At 40.7% G+C, this 16,882-nt stretch overlaps 1 protein-coding gene across 2 annotated transcripts in view; it reads right to left on the bottom strand.

Moving 5' to 3' along the window:
- The window catches only part of MYOF (myoferlin), a 61,971-nt gene extending 46,515 nt beyond the window's left edge, over positions 1–15,456 (bottom strand). For both annotated transcript variants that reach the window (XM_014965884.1, XM_014965894.1), the window contains exons 1-4: positions 15,139–15,456; positions 9,737–9,792; positions 8,758–8,849; positions 1,225–1,333 (exon numbers count right to left, since the gene is read on the bottom strand). In XM_014965884.1, coding sequence (XP_014821370.1) covers positions 1,225–1,333; positions 8,758–8,849; positions 9,737–9,792; positions 15,139–15,226 — 345 coding nt within the window. In that variant the 5' untranslated portion in view covers positions 15,227–15,456. The remainder of the gene's footprint in view (positions 1–1,224; positions 1,334–8,757; positions 8,850–9,736; positions 9,793–15,138) is intronic.
- Positions 15,457–16,882: the final 1,426 nt, after the last annotated feature.

Genomic DNA, 16,882 nt, shown 5'->3' with positions numbered 1-16,882 from the left:
ACGGTACAAGAACAGTTAGTTATTCACAGTCACAGCGCAGTCTATAATAAAATTTCAGCTATTAGTAAATGAATAAACTGTTATTAAGCTATATATACACACAAACAATAAAGATGACAATTTGCAGCTAATGGAATAGGCTCTAAAACAGTATCTAACAAATGGAATCACTGTGTTTAGATTTAGAAAAATCTGTCACAATACTGGTATATAACATGTCCTACAAATGTCAGTTTATTTAATTCCACAATACTCATGGCCGACTAGGTGACATCCTAAGTTTGCAGATGGAAAAACAAAGGCAGTGAGAAGTAACACTATCTTACTAACAACGTACAAGTCTGAACCATAAGTAAAATTTCCTATCTGGCTCTTCTAATTGCTTGCTCATACCTCCATCCTGGAAGAAAAACACTATGTCATTTTCCATTCCAATTAAAGAATTGTCTTTTTTGTGCTTGACTGTGGTTTTGGATTATTGAACAAACCAATATTATTCCTAGTTGCCACAGTAACATGAGGAGTCATCAGAAAAAGCCCAACCTCATGACCAACTAACCATGATATTAAACTACAGCTGATGAGATACTGACCCTGAAATCCTATTATGAAGTGTACTAGAATGCAATATGAAGTGCCTTAACAGCCAGACTGCACAAACACAGCAAGGGCCCAGTTCTAGAAACTACGTAATTAATAACTGAGTTAATAACCAGTTACTGACTCTTTTAAATTTAAACAGTGCTAAACCAAGTTAAGCGAGTCCCTGTGTAACTCTCTGGACTGAGCTGGCACTGAACACGTCCAGGATTATGTGCTCCTGGATCCAGCACCATGACACAGGGGGCTGTAAGGAAGAACACAACACACCAGTGCGTGTGGGAACTCCAGCTGGTACTTAGGGAAAGGCTCTTTCTCAACAGCAGGCTGATTTCCATGCATACTTTGTGGCACATAATATTTATAACACATATATACAAATACCTAATACATACACAGAAAACAATTTATCTAATTTAAAGGATATTAAACAAACTCAGATGGTATAGACATAATTATATCTTGTTGTAAATTTCCTCCATCTGGAGCTTTTTCTATAAAATTCCAAGTATTTAATTTACAAAGTAAAAAATAACTTGAAAATATTTTTCTCTCATTATTAGCCCTGTTGCTGGAGCATTTTGATCAAGAATACAGTAGAATAAGGAAACGTAAGCCACTTACTCCAGTTTCTTGTCCCTTTTCATTTAGCAGAGGTATAAGTTTGAAGGGAAAAGATCTGCTTTGGTTACCTACAAGATCCTTAAGTGCTACGGATGCACTGCCAATTAATCTGAAAGGAAGTAAGAACCATTATTAGAATGCAAGTGTACATGAAACACAAGTTCCCGTCAGCCTTTTGCTAGTGTCTGTCAGTCTAACAAATAACTCCAGCCATGACTTGAAAAGCCAAGACACAACAAAAGGTCATTGCAAATGTTATCTAATGATTGTGTGCTACTAATCTGTATTTGCTGTTTCATTTAAATGTGCTGGTGTTCTTTACAGAAGACACAGCTTTAACCTAAAAGAGGCTAAAAACCTAAATTTAAATAAATTTTGTGTGTATTGAAAACAATCTGTATAACTTTCAACAGCTGTGACACTTGTTCCAACCACTGGACTCCCACTGGTGATGCAAAGGGTGCAATACTTGCTTTCCCCGTGCAGCCCCGAGGGCTCCCAGCTGAGCAGTGCTGTATGAAAGGGAGACAGGACAGCCGTGTGCCACACAGAGAGACAAAGACACACACACACCTCTGCAATGAAACAAAGGAACAGAACAAATGCAGGGTGCTCACCAGAGGCTTCACAAAATTAACCTTCTTGCCCATACTTGACAGTCTGGAATGGGTTCATCTCCTTGCCTCTAAATTCCCAGAAGGTTTCACTGTGGCTCTAGAGAGGCCAGGAGATCTGACATCGTGTGCTGGACTCTCCCAAGCTACTTCTGTCTGCTTTGGGACAGCATCTCTCACCCCCATCATTCAAAAAAGTGACAGCTGCACGGACTTTTAACCTGAGAAACTGCTTTTAGGCAGAGTTTCTAACAGTGTGGCATAGGTCTCATGATACCTGGCACTGTATTTCATTCCCATAATATGCAATGAGAGTTTACTCCTGTACTGAAGTGGATTATTGGAATAACTGAGATTTTTGCCAATGAAAAAAACCAAGGATAATTTCACCCGGTAAATATTACAAAGAATACATTTTACAAACAAAATACCAGCTTTGCTGCCAAATCAGAAAAATGATCTGGACATGGAGAGCTTATCTTTGTGCCTTTGAACAGATTACAGTGCTTTTTCAAGGAGAAGCTAAGGATGCAAGGGCATTTTGACATGGAGCAAAAGCATTATTACAGCTACTCTCAGGGGCTATTTCATTAAAACACAATTTATATTTGGCAAAGTACATTAGGATAGGTAAGTATAAAACATTGGTTTCCTGCAAATATACACTACAGGAATTACACATGACAACTTTTGTTTAAATGTGCACAAAAAATAACTACATTTTCTGTTTGAATGACTTGTTAGAATTCCTTTGGTGCTACCACCTCCTCACTGAACTCTGCTTTCCCAGTTCATCTCACTCCTCCAATCCCAGTTGTCTTTTTGACAGTCTTGACTCACTACTCAAACCTTCCACTTCTGCCCCCAAATGGCCAGAGCACAGTTATATTCCAGGTATGCCCCACACTCCCGTCACACCCAGGGGTGGGCCAGATGGGAAAAGCAGTTTGAGATCAGGCCATGCTGCAGAGGAAAGGCAAGAAGCTGCTCTGACCTTTGATGGCCATAACTGAAACTCGTCATTCCTGACACCTTACTAACACACACCTGGGTTCAGTACTGGAGTCAAGCCAGCGTCCTTTAAAAAACTATGGAAATACTCCAAGTCATTTCAGTGAGATTACATTAACCCTAGGTACATTTCCCTTTTACAAAGTGTTGCCCAGAGTCAGACATTGGTTGAAACACTGACTCCATCATGTCCCAACTCCAGGGAGCTCAAGAAGCAATCTCTCCTGTTAGGCAATCAAAATTGCATTCAACCCACAAGACAAACCTAGATTTGGAACGTCAGCTATGCGTGCAGTGGTCTTGTTTACCCTCCAGCTGTAGTGGTATGTGACACGGCTTATGGTTTGATGTAGCAAATCTTGACACTAAGAGCAATGTCCACCCAGCTCAGGAAACAACAGCAACTCTCTCTAACAGAAAGAGGCTTTATTATTCCCAGTGGCTTCAACACTCCAAAACCTGGTGTTATAGAGCCCTGTTATAGGGCTCTTGACACCACCCACTGGAATAGTTTCTGCTTTGGGAATAGCTCGGTAGGTCCTCTGACGGTGCGCTCCTCAGCTGTTTGTCAGCAGACAGCAAATGAGGATCGCTTCATAACTCTGCTTAAGCACCTTCTTGGCCATCCCTAGGACTCGTCCATGTGCTGGCCAGGTCTCTTAAACTTTTCCAGCTTCACAGAAGCAAAGCAAAAAACCTGCCCTGCCACAAGCAGTTTAAACATTCTGGTCTACCACTCGTAAGATAAATACCAAGTCCACATTCAGAAGCAGATTCCAAACCACTTCAAATATACCTTATCAATACTAGGCCTATGACACTTTCCCTCAGTAATCAAAGGGAAGTACATAGTTTATCAGCATGAGATCAATGAACCTACGACCAACTATTAAACACAGTGTTGCACTTGTGCCAAAGCTAATTAATCCGTTAGTGCTGTGGTTGGCACTTCCTGTTAACTGCCCAAATAACCAAGAGAACTGAAACTTCACACCCATGCCTGGATCAGGAAGTACTAACTCACAGTTCCAACCATTTTATTACTCCTCTTCTCTTTGACAGTAGCAATTCATACTAAATTCTTTAGCGTAGCACATCTTGCAGCTGCTTATGTGTTATTTCTACTGGAAGCCCAGTGATTTTAATCCCCCAACAGTCAAGCATTTCCATTCTTTTGACTTTTTTTTTAAGGGTTTATGTTGACCCAGGTTTATATCGATTATTCTCTAGCAAACTTGATCCCACACTGCAGCTATAATCAACCTTTCCTTCTCAGTGTGTATGTTCCTTTATAGATTCTATGCTACAAGACCCAACTCCACCTTCTGTTATTCATGCTGTGTTTCAAAATTGTTATTAAGAGCAAACCAACTATTTTTATCTTCTTTAGTTATTTGCTAATACTCTCTGCAAGAACAAACTTTAAAAAAGAAACGAACCATTGATATTATTTTGTACAAGGCACAAACCCCCCAAACTGAATCTTAACCAGGCTGGATCTTGCATCCAATGTATGCGATGAAAACCCACAACTATGCACAGCCACACCGACGTGGAAAAGAATGCACAGCAACGGGTACAGCTGTAGCAGGATTCAAATAATCTAGAAAACACTTAAACATGATTAAATAATTTGCTACACTGTTCAGTTGTGGCTGCATTTTTCTGCTTGAGAAAAGGGTGTGCCGGATCTGTTTTTCCTCTGTGTCGCTAGGTTACGAACTACCCAAAGAACATGGGGAAGCACAGAATCCCAGCTCTCTCAAACAGAATGAAAATCACGTCATTCAGACACTACAGTAAGTTCCTGTTAACATTTTTTTTTCTTAACTTTACAGGGACAACTGAAGTTACTGGGTTTTTTTGGTTTGTTTTTTAACTGCATAAAGATTTGTGTTCTGAGAGTTTGAAATATTTCTACTGACAGTATTAGACATAATAGAAAACAGATGTGTTCTCTTTTCAAACATTCTTATGCTGGAAAGTCCAGTTAAACATGGATCACATGAATCCTCTCTAGTTTATTCCTATGATGGTCTGCCTACACACATGTCACTGTGGTTTGCTTTATTTTTTCCGATGACTGTGTCTTTTACCATGAAAAGCACTCATTTAATCTATCTGCAAAATTTTAGTGATCCTGTAAACAAAGCAGTAATTTCTATCTCCAGGAAAAATGAAATGGAAAAATACTCGAAAGTTCTTTCAGGCTTGATTTACAGAAACATGCCAAAGCACTGAGTAAAGCATATTGGCACAGTGTTAAAAGATAATAACATCCTCTGTGCTCCTCCTCCTCTGTCAGCATAAGAATGGGCTGGAGGACACAGCAATATAAGCCGTTTCTAGGAGCGGGGTTATACCCCAATTTCCTGCTGTGCTGTTCCAGAGGGGAGTATAGGTCCTGCAGTCAGCCCTTAGGCACAGCAGTGGCCCAGGAGTAGGGCCAGGGCTGGCCCCATCCCAGGGGTGACTCTGCAGGAACAGCAGGGTGGGTCCTGGCCAGGAGCTGTGTGAGCAGAGAGAGGGAGCGGGGTGAGAAACACATCATTTTCCTTCTACCCTACACTGCACCGAAGAACGGTGGCAGAACATTTCAGCAAAAGCTGCCTCTACCTTGAACATAAAAATAGCAATAGCCACTGCTGCTTTTCCTCCAGAGGAGAGCAAATCAAGCCAAACATATGGTGTAGTTTCTTCTCAGTGCTCCTTCTTGGGCAACACGATCCTCCAGATGTACTGTTTAAACTCAAAATCTAAATCCCAATTCAATGTACACTTTAAAGTAAAAGATATAAAAACATGAACCTCTAAAGAAAAGACTACTGATTTAGACTCAAATCCCACTTAACACCAGATACACCTCCCAGGTTAGTGGGTCTACTCATGAGCATGTCCAAAGCACGTGTCAAAAACTGGGCTTCTGAAATAATGAGTCTTTACCTCTGAAAGACTTCAGTTAACTGCATCAAATTTACATGTAAAAATAAATACAATATTGTGCAGCCCTCACTCTCCCAACCCCCTTCTTTTGAAACTGTCATTACAGTAGCTGTCAGTAGTAAGGACCTCAGGCAGGTGTACGTCTCCATCTTCCCAGTCCTGAGCGCGCAGGCAAAGAAGGGGGTGTCATTTGCACTCTCTTCCCCCAGGCATCTATTTGCAATGCTGCAGGCATGTATCTAACTATAGACTTTTTACGTCTCCATCTTCCCAGTCCTGAGCGCGCAGGCAAAGAAGGGGGTGTCATTTGCACTCTCTTCCCCCAGGCATCTATTTGCAATGCTGCAGGCATGTATCTAACTATAGACTTAAGTATCAAAAGATGCTAGTGTGAAAGAATGGCAAAACTATGATATGATAGCCCCAAATCTCTCTCGAGCTCAGTATTAGTAAATAGTTCTGTAGTAAATCTACAGAAATACAGGTTATTCATACATACAATATGTGGGAAACTTACTCCAGATTTCCTCTTTCACATGCTCCTTTGTCTACATGTGAATGTTCATTAATACCAAATCTCTTCTGCTGTTACAGAGCTTTGTGTCTTTAAAAGAAATCCAAGATTACATTTCCTATTATCTTGTTAAACATCAGGAAAACTACTGGTGTGTTTCCCACTTCTCACCCCCTTATCCTGTTTCCTTGCCAACAGCCCTTCCAAACACATCACGTGCTGCAAGTATGTGGTAGTTATTGAGGATTTATTTTCAAAGAGAATTACTTTGAAGGTGTTGTTCTCTATGTGGTATGGACTATACATGTTTTTGCACAGCTCCATAAATGGACGTCACTTTCCCAAAGAATTTTAGTGGCTTGCTTTTTAAATTGTACACAGAGTAAGCAGCAGACAACTTCCTGTGCATAAACCCAAGCAAAACAAACATCATTTGCTCAAGACGGGGGTGAAGCTGCGAATGCAAGTCCAGATGACATTTAAAACATGGTTTGGAAAAAAAGCCCACATGCCTGCTTAACTCTGAACCCACAGAGAGAAACACTTCAGAACCTTCAGATAAGTAACTTCCTCTATTTTCCAATACATGTAAAATCCATTACAAAATCCTGATTATTGGCCAGCTTTCCTATATCAAGTTCTGGGATTTTCCTAAAGGCAGAGGCGTGCAACATACTCCTGCTTTACTGACCTTCAGGAATCTCAAGAATGAGAGATTTGGGGGCATTGGCTCAACTCACAGTGATGTTACGACAGAGCTCTTGGACTATTGTAAAAACCTGAATTCACATACTGGGAGGAGGCAGTAAGTAGTAAAGAAAAGCTAGCAATGAAGTGGGCTACTATCATCAAATATGAACGAATGCCTAGCTCAGTGCCATAAAATATCCAAATTTGCCACCAAAAAAAAAAAAAAAAAAAGAGGAAAGAAGATGACATGATATCATATTCCCTTTCAAAATAGCAATAGCCACCACTACTTGGCATTGACAGAAAAGGGAGAGCACAAGTGTGCAGCAAACAGAGGAATGGATCCTTTTTTAAAATCTAGGAGTTTATACAAAGAAGTAGGTAACTGGAATCTCATTTTTGATAATTTTTTTTTTTCAATACAGATTAAAAACAAATCTCTATTTTGAAGGAAATGTATTTGTGTTTTGTGTGATATCCTTCCAGGCACATGGCTACTTTTTGCTTACCTTCAGTTCTCTAAAATGAATAATAAAGCTCGGTTTTGTTAAAGCTAAAACTAAGCATCTTACAACTACATGAAGAAGTTTTTGTCTGAGCACTAAGGACCCAACAAACAACTGCATAAATGAAACTTTCCTTTAGCGTCTCACGAATGAAAAAAAAAGGACCATTCATAAAAAGATCTGCAACCTTAGATCCCATGATACTTGATTTTCAGATGTCTGAAAACTGCAGAACCCAATTTTAGGGATATAGGTGCTGTACATACTGCCCTGGGAGAGTGTAGACTTGTAGAGCAGGATCCACACCTACTGATGGGCACCAACAGCACGAATCAAAACAGAAGTGGTGCAGGAGGGAAAGAGCCTTAAATCCCTGCATGGCAGGGGCATCATGAGAAAGGGTATTTCTATCTGCTGAAGATCTAGACTCTAAATCCTTTACCAATAGTAACTCTTTGCCCTTCCTTTCCAAGAAATGAACGTCAGAAAAGGCAATTCTCAGTAGCCTCCCCAAAAAACCCAGTACCCCAAATCCCATTCCCAAGACAGTTTTTGTATTTTATCCAACATATTTATCCTGATGACTAAGTCTCCCAGAAGATGAGCCTAGGACTTGAATCACTCCAGACAAGATAAGAAATTGAACTTAGACTTCCTAGGCAAGCCTTAAAGTCACCTAAAATATAGCCTCTTGTGGAGATTCTTAAAGATCCTAAGAGCCTTAGCTGCATTTTGTAATTTTTGGTGGTTTGTGTTAGCTGTGCTCTGAGAATGCCAATTAAGAGTTCTTTAAAACGACGTTCTAGACACTCATTAGGTATTGCAGTTTGGGGTACTGCCCTGCGCCAAGTGTCTGCAGTGGCATAAATCTAGTTACACAAGGACCTTTATTACAAGTAAGCACCAACTGAAATACAGCAGCTGAGGTTTTCAGATGACAGTAATGGGTGAAGGGATGTATATTTTACCCAAATTCTGCCTTAAATGCCTAAAATGTTCCTTGAATTTTGCTTCAGCATGTCTAAAGTTAAGTACAAAAAGAAAGCAGGCGCTTTGCTTCAGAGCAACGATGCAATTGCTTGGGGAGGGAGAGCCCCTGGCTCACAGGCTGCAAGCAGGTACTACGTCAGAAGCCATCTAATCGCATCCTCATTTCTCTCCAGCAACTATCAATTCCATTTTTCCCTGGACTTTGCTATTGAAAGTTGTCTTTAATACTGGGAAAAAAAAAAAAAAAAAGAAAAAAAGAACATACTTGTTTTGTCCAATTGTTTCGAAATCCTTCACAATAATTGTCAGGGAAGACGAATTATCCAGAGCAATTCCTTTCAAGTCAAATTCAAGAATCTGAACAAAAAAATAGAGCAAACCTAAATTATAATTACAAGTTATATGTAAATTAATTTAACAGCAGAGTAGTGTATACAACAAAAATATTCAGAAATAACTTGCATTTTATGAGAGACAGACCACACCAGCTTACACTTGCAAAAGCAAAGTGAAAAATCTGGGAACGTGCTCATAGCACATTCTGGATTTGCGAGTTACAGTAACAATAACAGAAAAAAAAAACTAATTGTGTAATACCGAGCCATTACCTCTTCTGCAGTTGCACTCCCTCATACTAACATAAGTGTTCTCTTACCATTCATAGCACCTGATACTATTCCCCTGCAATACTTGCTGAGGTCAGTCACTGTTGAATTTAGACAAATATTTATAGGTTTCCTTTCTTTGTATTCCTAATTACGAAATGTAAAAATAATTTTTAACTTTCATTTCTGGTTGTGAAAAAACACTAAGAAAACAGTTTCCCCAATAAAAGCATTACTTAGGACGCAAAACTGGACCAGTCCTACAAATAAACCATGAGGAACTTCCATACACAATTTATTCTGATTCTGTAGGGTTTCCTCCTAGTATATAATAAAGGATCTAATTACATTCCCATACATGTGGCCAAGAAATGGCTGAATATAATTTGGTACAAAAGTAAGAAGGAACAAAACCAGGCCACAAACTCACCAGATATCTATCTACTTTTACATAAAAACTTTACTTAACGGACTGCAATACGTGGTGCAAAATGAATCCATTCACCTGCATTTACCACCACCTTGTAACAAGTCACTCGTTCCTGTTTTAACCCATATTCACAGCTGAAGAAATTGACTTACCAATTTTACAAGCATTTTGTCTTTAAAAAGACCAAAAATTGATTAGAAACAATTTACCTCATTCCAAAAAGGATTAAGTTCACTGTCAATTTTCCTTGTTTTCTTTTTTTCATCTGCAAATACAAACAAAGTGTGATGATCTGTTTTTGCTAAAGCACTACACAAATATCACAATTTTTCCTTTCACTTTTCAAAAGAAAGTTTGAGCTTTAAACCAAACGTTCCAGTTCTTTTTGCCTCTTCCAGTAGCTGTAGATTTTACAATCAAAAAGGTCCCTGGGCAATTTTAGTAGTTGAGGCATTTTATTCTGTTTTGTTTAAGCATAGCTAGATGTATTCCCAAAAAGCAAAGCTAATGGTTAGGTTTCTCAACCTTTTATGACCCTTGACTGCAACTTCAGTAGTGATGAAAGAGGACAGGCTAAAGGCTTGGAGCCATCAAACCAAACAGTAACCCCACAGTGATGAACTTCAGTAGTAAAGAAAATGTGTTACACATTTACCGTATCCGAGTTACAAAATACTTGTGTTTAGCTCTGAAATAAAACCACGTGAAAAAAAAAAAAAGAATATATACTTACAGCATCAGTACTTTCTGCTTTAAAGGAAAACAATATTACCAGAAATACACATGCATATGAGGAAATGCAGTTCTTCCTGAAAACTTGTTTCCAGAGGCTATGCAGATCACTTCACTGACATTGACTGCAGCCTAAAAATTACACATTTTCCATTTTTCATGGTAAAATTTGCATTTGGTCAACCTACAAATCATGGGTTTGTGGTGTAAATTACATATAGTGTGGCATTTCGATTCAAATTCCTTGCCCTGAGAGGAATAACAGAGGTCAAGTGTTGCAGAGACCCCTGCAGGCCCCCCTCACCTATGAAAAATGAAAAGAAAATTCAGTTCTTCCAGCAGGCTGAAAGCAGGTAACGTGCCACGGCTTTATTTTTTACTTTTTAGTTGTGCTATAGGCATACAGCTCCGATGCAGAACAAGTTTTGACACGACACTCAGAAGCACAAGAGAAGTGTCAAACCAGCAGTTCTCTAAACAGACACTCCATACAGCAGTGAGAACAAATGAGTATGTTTAAGCAGTCGGTAAACTAAGTGCTGATCTATCAAGTGCTCAGCCACCACGAGAAGCTAACTTTCAGACACCTCCCCGTATTTAAGGACTACAGTAAAAGTAATAGCATTTTTATTATTTGCAAGTTATGGCTATACTCTGCCAGGAAAACACTGCAAAGGCCTGGGAAGCAAGAGCAAAGACAGACCCCATGGGCAAGCTCATGCATCCCCTATAGAAGCAGTCGACTGGTGGTGCTTTTTATTGGGTGAGAGTGGGATGTACTGGAACAAAAAAACCTCAGCCCATACAGCAAATTTCGAGAACTGACTCACATTTATGTAACAGGAATTGTCTACAATTTGTACAGGATATTGACTCACCCAGTGCCACAAAGAGCATTCATACCATACCACGCTGGGCACTCGCACTTTGCGCAACAAAGGACTAATTATCATGCTAGTAAGAGAAATCCAACCTCATCTTAGCTAATAAGAGACAAAGCATTTTCAAAAGTGAATATGCCCAAATATCTGGGGTTTGGCAGTGGGACTCTAAGGCCCCCTCAACCAGGAGCTGGGAGCCAGGGAAAAGGCATTCTCAGTGCCGGTGAGAAAGGAAGAGTTGAGGTGTCTGCAAAGCAGCCAGTGAATCACAGACCTGGTCCTGATGGCACCAGTGGACAAAGGCTCCACGAGCCCTGCCTGGAGCTTCTCTGTAAGGCAGGGAAATCCCTGACTTCAACAACAGGCCAGACAATTCTCGTCAAGGAGTAAAATCTTCCACTCTGGACTACCCATTTTCATAAAACCAAGAGTAAGATGATGTTTAATACTCTCAATTGGAAATGAACGAAGTAAGAACTTAGTGAGAGTCAATGAGATGACACAGTGATCAAAAAAAATCATTCAGGATGAGCTGTTTAAATAATAACTGTTCCATCATTAAAAAGATAATGACAGTACTGCAAAACAACTAATGCTTACATCTTTTTTTTTCCCCTCCATTATAACTAGCATTTTTATCAATTTTAGCAGTTGGGGAATAGCAGAAGCAAACACCTTTTAGAATAGTCTTAAGACTAAGATTCAAGAGAATCATGTTTTAGTTCACTATGTTTTCCATAAAACTTTCGTGAATGAAGAATTCAGATTGCATGCTGGCAGCAACTGCAGCATCAAATGGGCAGACCTCTAAAACTGAGGAAATTAAAGTTAGGGTAATTTCATTCTCTGCAAAACAGAAAATATAGATTTAGGGAATAATTACACTCTTAATACTCTTTTCTTTCACACACTGAAATATAAACTAACATAGCTATGAAATACTGCAGGCCTGTTGGAAAGCTCCTACATTAAGCACAAATGGAAAAAGAAATTTTATTCAGGTTGGCCCAATCAAACTGAATGCCATTTCACATTGGTTTTTAATACATAAAGCTGAAAGAGGCAGTCAAAAGGGATGATCAAAGCACTCGATGTCCTAGTGTTGACTGCACTTATAAACAATTATGTCAATTTTTACACACCCAAAGACAAGAATCTGACACATCTCTCTCCATCTTGGTGTACCTTACAAACCAAAAGAATTGTACCAGTTTAATCATTACCACTTAGTGCCACTTCAGCAAATGGCAACAGCTTTTCATGTTAATTCAACTACTCATTTCTCTCACGTGGAGTGACAACAAGCACAGAGTTCTGCAGTAACAGCCATTCTACACAGCAATACATGCGTTTACTCTCAGGGTGTAGTTCTCTTTGAACAGTGAGTTGTTCTTAAAGTAAATAAAAGTGCCGTCCCACTGGAACGTCAATGTGTAAAAAAAGGCTGAATGTTTGCCCAAAGCCCCTCTATTGCAAAGGAGGTATCACAACAGAACCAGCTGCCTGCTTCCTCTGGGTATGAACCCCATATATCTCATTTATTCATGGTGCTCCCTGCATAGTCTGTAACTAGCTCAGTTACACAGGTTTGATGCAGCCTATTCCATACACAGATGAAACTACACTAACACGTGTGTTAACACAGGCAGTGTCTGCAGTCACACAACAGCAGTTGTGTGATCATGGCCTTTTTCCTCACAGCAGCCATGTACAGGTATGCTCCTGAGAGATACTGGGATTTTCATTGAAGTCTTAACTCTACTGAACCTGACATCAGCAAAGGCTCTGTAACTTTAAGCTTGAAAAAGCCAATGAACAAACCACAGTTCAATGAAATGTCAACTTCCACAGCAATTTTCTGCCAAATGAGTGCTGTTCTCCAAGACTTCTCCAAGAATAACCCCGAGTCAAACAAGAACATGAACACGAACTGCAGGGCTATGGCCAAAGTCCTACAGATGCCGCAGTTTTCCCCAGTCCCAAACAAACTCCCAATTGTGTTTTTTATGTCCCCCATGAGGGGCAGTGGGTATGGACTACAGTTAAAGACGACTGCCCTTTGATGTACACCTTCCCCAAAATCAGACTGGTTTCCCATCTTTACCCACTTAACAGGGTGAGGGGGAAAGGGCGGTATATAAAAAACAACTATAAAAATGAACAGCCAGAAGTTCAACATATTTCAGATATGATCCCTACACCCTTGCACCTGGCAACAAAGTACTCCACTTACAAATTAAATCAGAGCTTCTCAAGAGCTGGCAAAAGCCTGATTATTTTCTGCCCTCCTTGAATCACGCTGGGCAGAAAGCAAAAAATTAGACTGTTGGTATGTAGTAAACCACATAAAAAAAAAAGTGGCAGATATAATGGGAAATTAAATACCTTACTAAAAAACTGTTACAGCTATGAAGTGGTATTTAAGACAATGATTAAGCATGTCTGCGAACATGAAAAAATCCCAGTTATAGCACATAAAGGGTAAATATAAACTCATTCCTTTCATGTCTGTTGCCCGATTCCTGTGTTACTGAATAACAGTCCTGGATAACTGAAGGATTAAGAAGCAAATCCAGCAAGACAGGAGAAAAAAATAAATCCATAACTTATATTTCCTAGGTAAAACTGAATCGCATTAGAGCACACAGCGGTAACAGAAGATTACAAGGAGGAATTAAACAGACACTTAAGGCATCAAGAAGCGAAGGCACAAACCAACTCGAGTTTGAAACTGCAGCAACAGAGGTGACAGAAAGGCAAAACTGTGACAGGAAGGCAGAGAGAAAGACAAGGAACTGAACAGAGAATATGAATGCTTAAGAAGCAGCAGAAACAAATGTAACAAACCAGAGAAATTACAGGACATCAGTAACAGCACTTCTTTCAGGGCAAATAAAATCATATTTTAAGAATTATAAAGTTCCAAAAGCTGATACAGGGTCAGCCGCTTGCCCTAACACACAAGGGGGTAAAAAAACAAACCTGAAAAAGAGGAGGAAAAGAAAGGAATTGGAATGCTATCACATCTTTCTGAGGCTGAAATAAAGTGTCTGAAAACATTTTATTCTGGAGGTTAAGATACTGGACATGCACTGCCTTGTCCTTTTCCAGCCTCCAGCAGAACGTCCTGATTTCAGATTTGGTTTCCCCTGCAATGATTTTTCGTACTTTAGGAAATGCCATTTCCATTTCAGTCAGGAAAGCAAGTCACCAGGAATTAAGGTGACTGTCAAAGTTTGGTTTAACTTATTATATGATGCACACTTTGCTGTGACGTTTCTGCACCTTAAAGATAAACTAATACTTGAAATGAAGTTCCTTTGGTCTAGCCAAGTGAGGAAATAATGGCAACAGGTAAAATATACTGTGAAATATAATTAGCTTTACAGATAAATGCTCATTTTATCACACTATTTTCTCTCCCATGTGTATCTGATGAGCAATGACAGTATAAAATGCGGTTTCCTAAGTCTTTATTTTAAATTAAATAATTTCAATAGGCAAAATTTCGAAATGCAATTCAGTTTGTAAAAAAACCAACCAACAAAACAAAACACCTTCAGTAACGGTATTACTGTTTTTCAACATACTGTAATAACAACAATAAACCAGCCACAATAAAAATTGGTGTAACAGTGAACAGTGGCTGTGCAAAGTAATCAAGACAGAGGAATGATTTTTTTCAGCAGGAAAACAACAAGGTAATCTTAAACCCACTTTTAATTCTGGTATTGATCTGTGCAGTCGGATGTGGGTTTTTAAAGCAAAGGGCTAAGCCTTTGCAAAAGCTGGTAGAACACGGATCTGAAACTGGCCAGAAAAGACCAATGCACTCCACCCAGTCCAAACTTTATTGAGGTAACTCCTGTCTCTCCAATTAAAAAGTCTTCCCTAAACTTACATTAGAAAAACATATTTTCACAGATTTTCAAACACTTACATAGAGCACTGTCCTTCAGAAAACCTCCTCCCTGAGTAATTTATAACATTTTCCTTACCTTTAAAAATAACAGAAACAATAGGATCTGGTTTCCCAAACTTGGTTTTAGGGATATTGCTAGCAGATTCCACAATCACCCGAAGCATTGTTTCTGGTCTTGACTAAACGTAGATTAGTATCACAGAAATTCAAGGAAGCCGTAAGTGTGACACTTCTGAAGTTCTGGACTGAAATGCTAGCAGGAAGGGGAGGCAGGGAATAGCTGGTATAAAGGAGGTCTATGGGTGGGTCCATGACGGACCAGCTACTGCAGGCTATGAAAAAAAAGAAGTACCTGTAAATTGACACCCAGTTCTGTCGGGAGACACTGCATAAAAACAGCCCTCGCTGGCGAAATCCAGCAACGGAAAGAGCACAATGTACAAACGGCTGCAGATTTTTTTTGTTGTTGCGTTAATTCTTAAACTATGCGATAAGTCCCTCCGAAGCAACCAAGGCAAGAATCAGCGCCACTCCAGCACCCAAAGACACACCACATCTGCCTCCTATTATACCAAGGTATTATATTTCACAATACCTTATATTTTTTTTCCTCTTAATTTTTAGAACTTCATTGTAAACGTTTTGAGTTTGGCTCCGTGTCAGTATATGACCACAAAATACCCCCAGTCTTCAAAAATAGCTCAAGTGCGCCCCCTCCAGTTGTGCTCTGGAACAACTACGTTTGGCACAGACGAAATACTACTAAATTCCACATTTAACAAGCTGAATTTTGATGAGCTCTTGGAAAATTATTAAAATATATGTGTATATGTAAAAATAAAGAAGAATCAAGGAACTATGCGCAAAAAATGTGAGAAGACCCTCTGCATTGTTTGGAGGCCTATAAATATTTTGTATTAACATAAACACATGCAGTAGACGCCGCTACAACGAACGCAGTAAGTGAAAAGAACTCTTTGCTCTGAGCTGCCCCGGGCTCAGCTTTACAGACGGCTTCCTCAGCTGCGGACCAGACGCAAAAAGCAGCAGCACTGCCAGGTCTGGCCTCACCTCGGGATGGGGGGGGATGCCAGCGAGACGGAACAGAACGAGACACAGCTGGGCACAGTTCAGCCTCGTCACACGAGATCTACCCTAGCTTATTACTTTTGAGGCCAAGAAGGGCCCTGCTTCATTTCTAAACTGATTAGATTTGGGGTAGCTGAGGATTTCTGGGGAAGAAAAGGTAATTTAAAGCTTACACGTTCAGCAGGACACACAAGACGTAGGGCTGAGAGGACCCAAACGCGTGGCGCAGAAGCATCACGGCGGGTTGTTCCCGGGCCCAGACAAGGCCCCCAGCTGGTGCGGGGCCAGAGCCACGGGCCGGGCCCGCTCCCCCCGCAGCCGGCAGCCATCGCCGGCTCCTCCCCAAAGGCGTCAACTGAAGCCTCGAGCGGGGCCGGGAGAGCCACCCGCCAGCAACAAACATGAGGGGGCGCTCACCTGCCACCGCCCCTCCTTCTACAACCGCCTCTTAACCAGGAAATGGAAATCCCCTCAATGGAAAAAATCAATGCAAAGAGGAAACAAAGGCGGCCCCCGGGCGCTGCCACGAGCCCCGCCGCCCCGGGTCCGCCCTCGCCTCACCGCGCCAGGCGGGAAGAAGAAAGGCCCCACGGCATTGGCCAGACGGGTCGCGCGGCCGCCCTCGCCAGCCAATGGGGAGCCTCCTCTCAGACTCTCCGCGGAGAGCTCGGCAGCGCACCATCGGCCGTTAGCAGCTCGTGCCGCCGCAGCTCGTGCCGCCCCGCCCCGCC

This window comes from Calidris pugnax, unplaced genomic scaffold, assembly GCF_001431845.1.
Source record: "Calidris pugnax isolate Ruff unplaced genomic scaffold, ASM143184v1 scaffold64, whole genome shotgun sequence".
Classification (NCBI taxonomy): Eukaryota; Metazoa; Chordata; class Aves; order Charadriiformes; family Scolopacidae; genus Calidris; species Calidris pugnax.
Note: the sequence above shows the minus strand (reverse complement) of the source record. Positions and strands in the feature narration are given on the sequence as shown.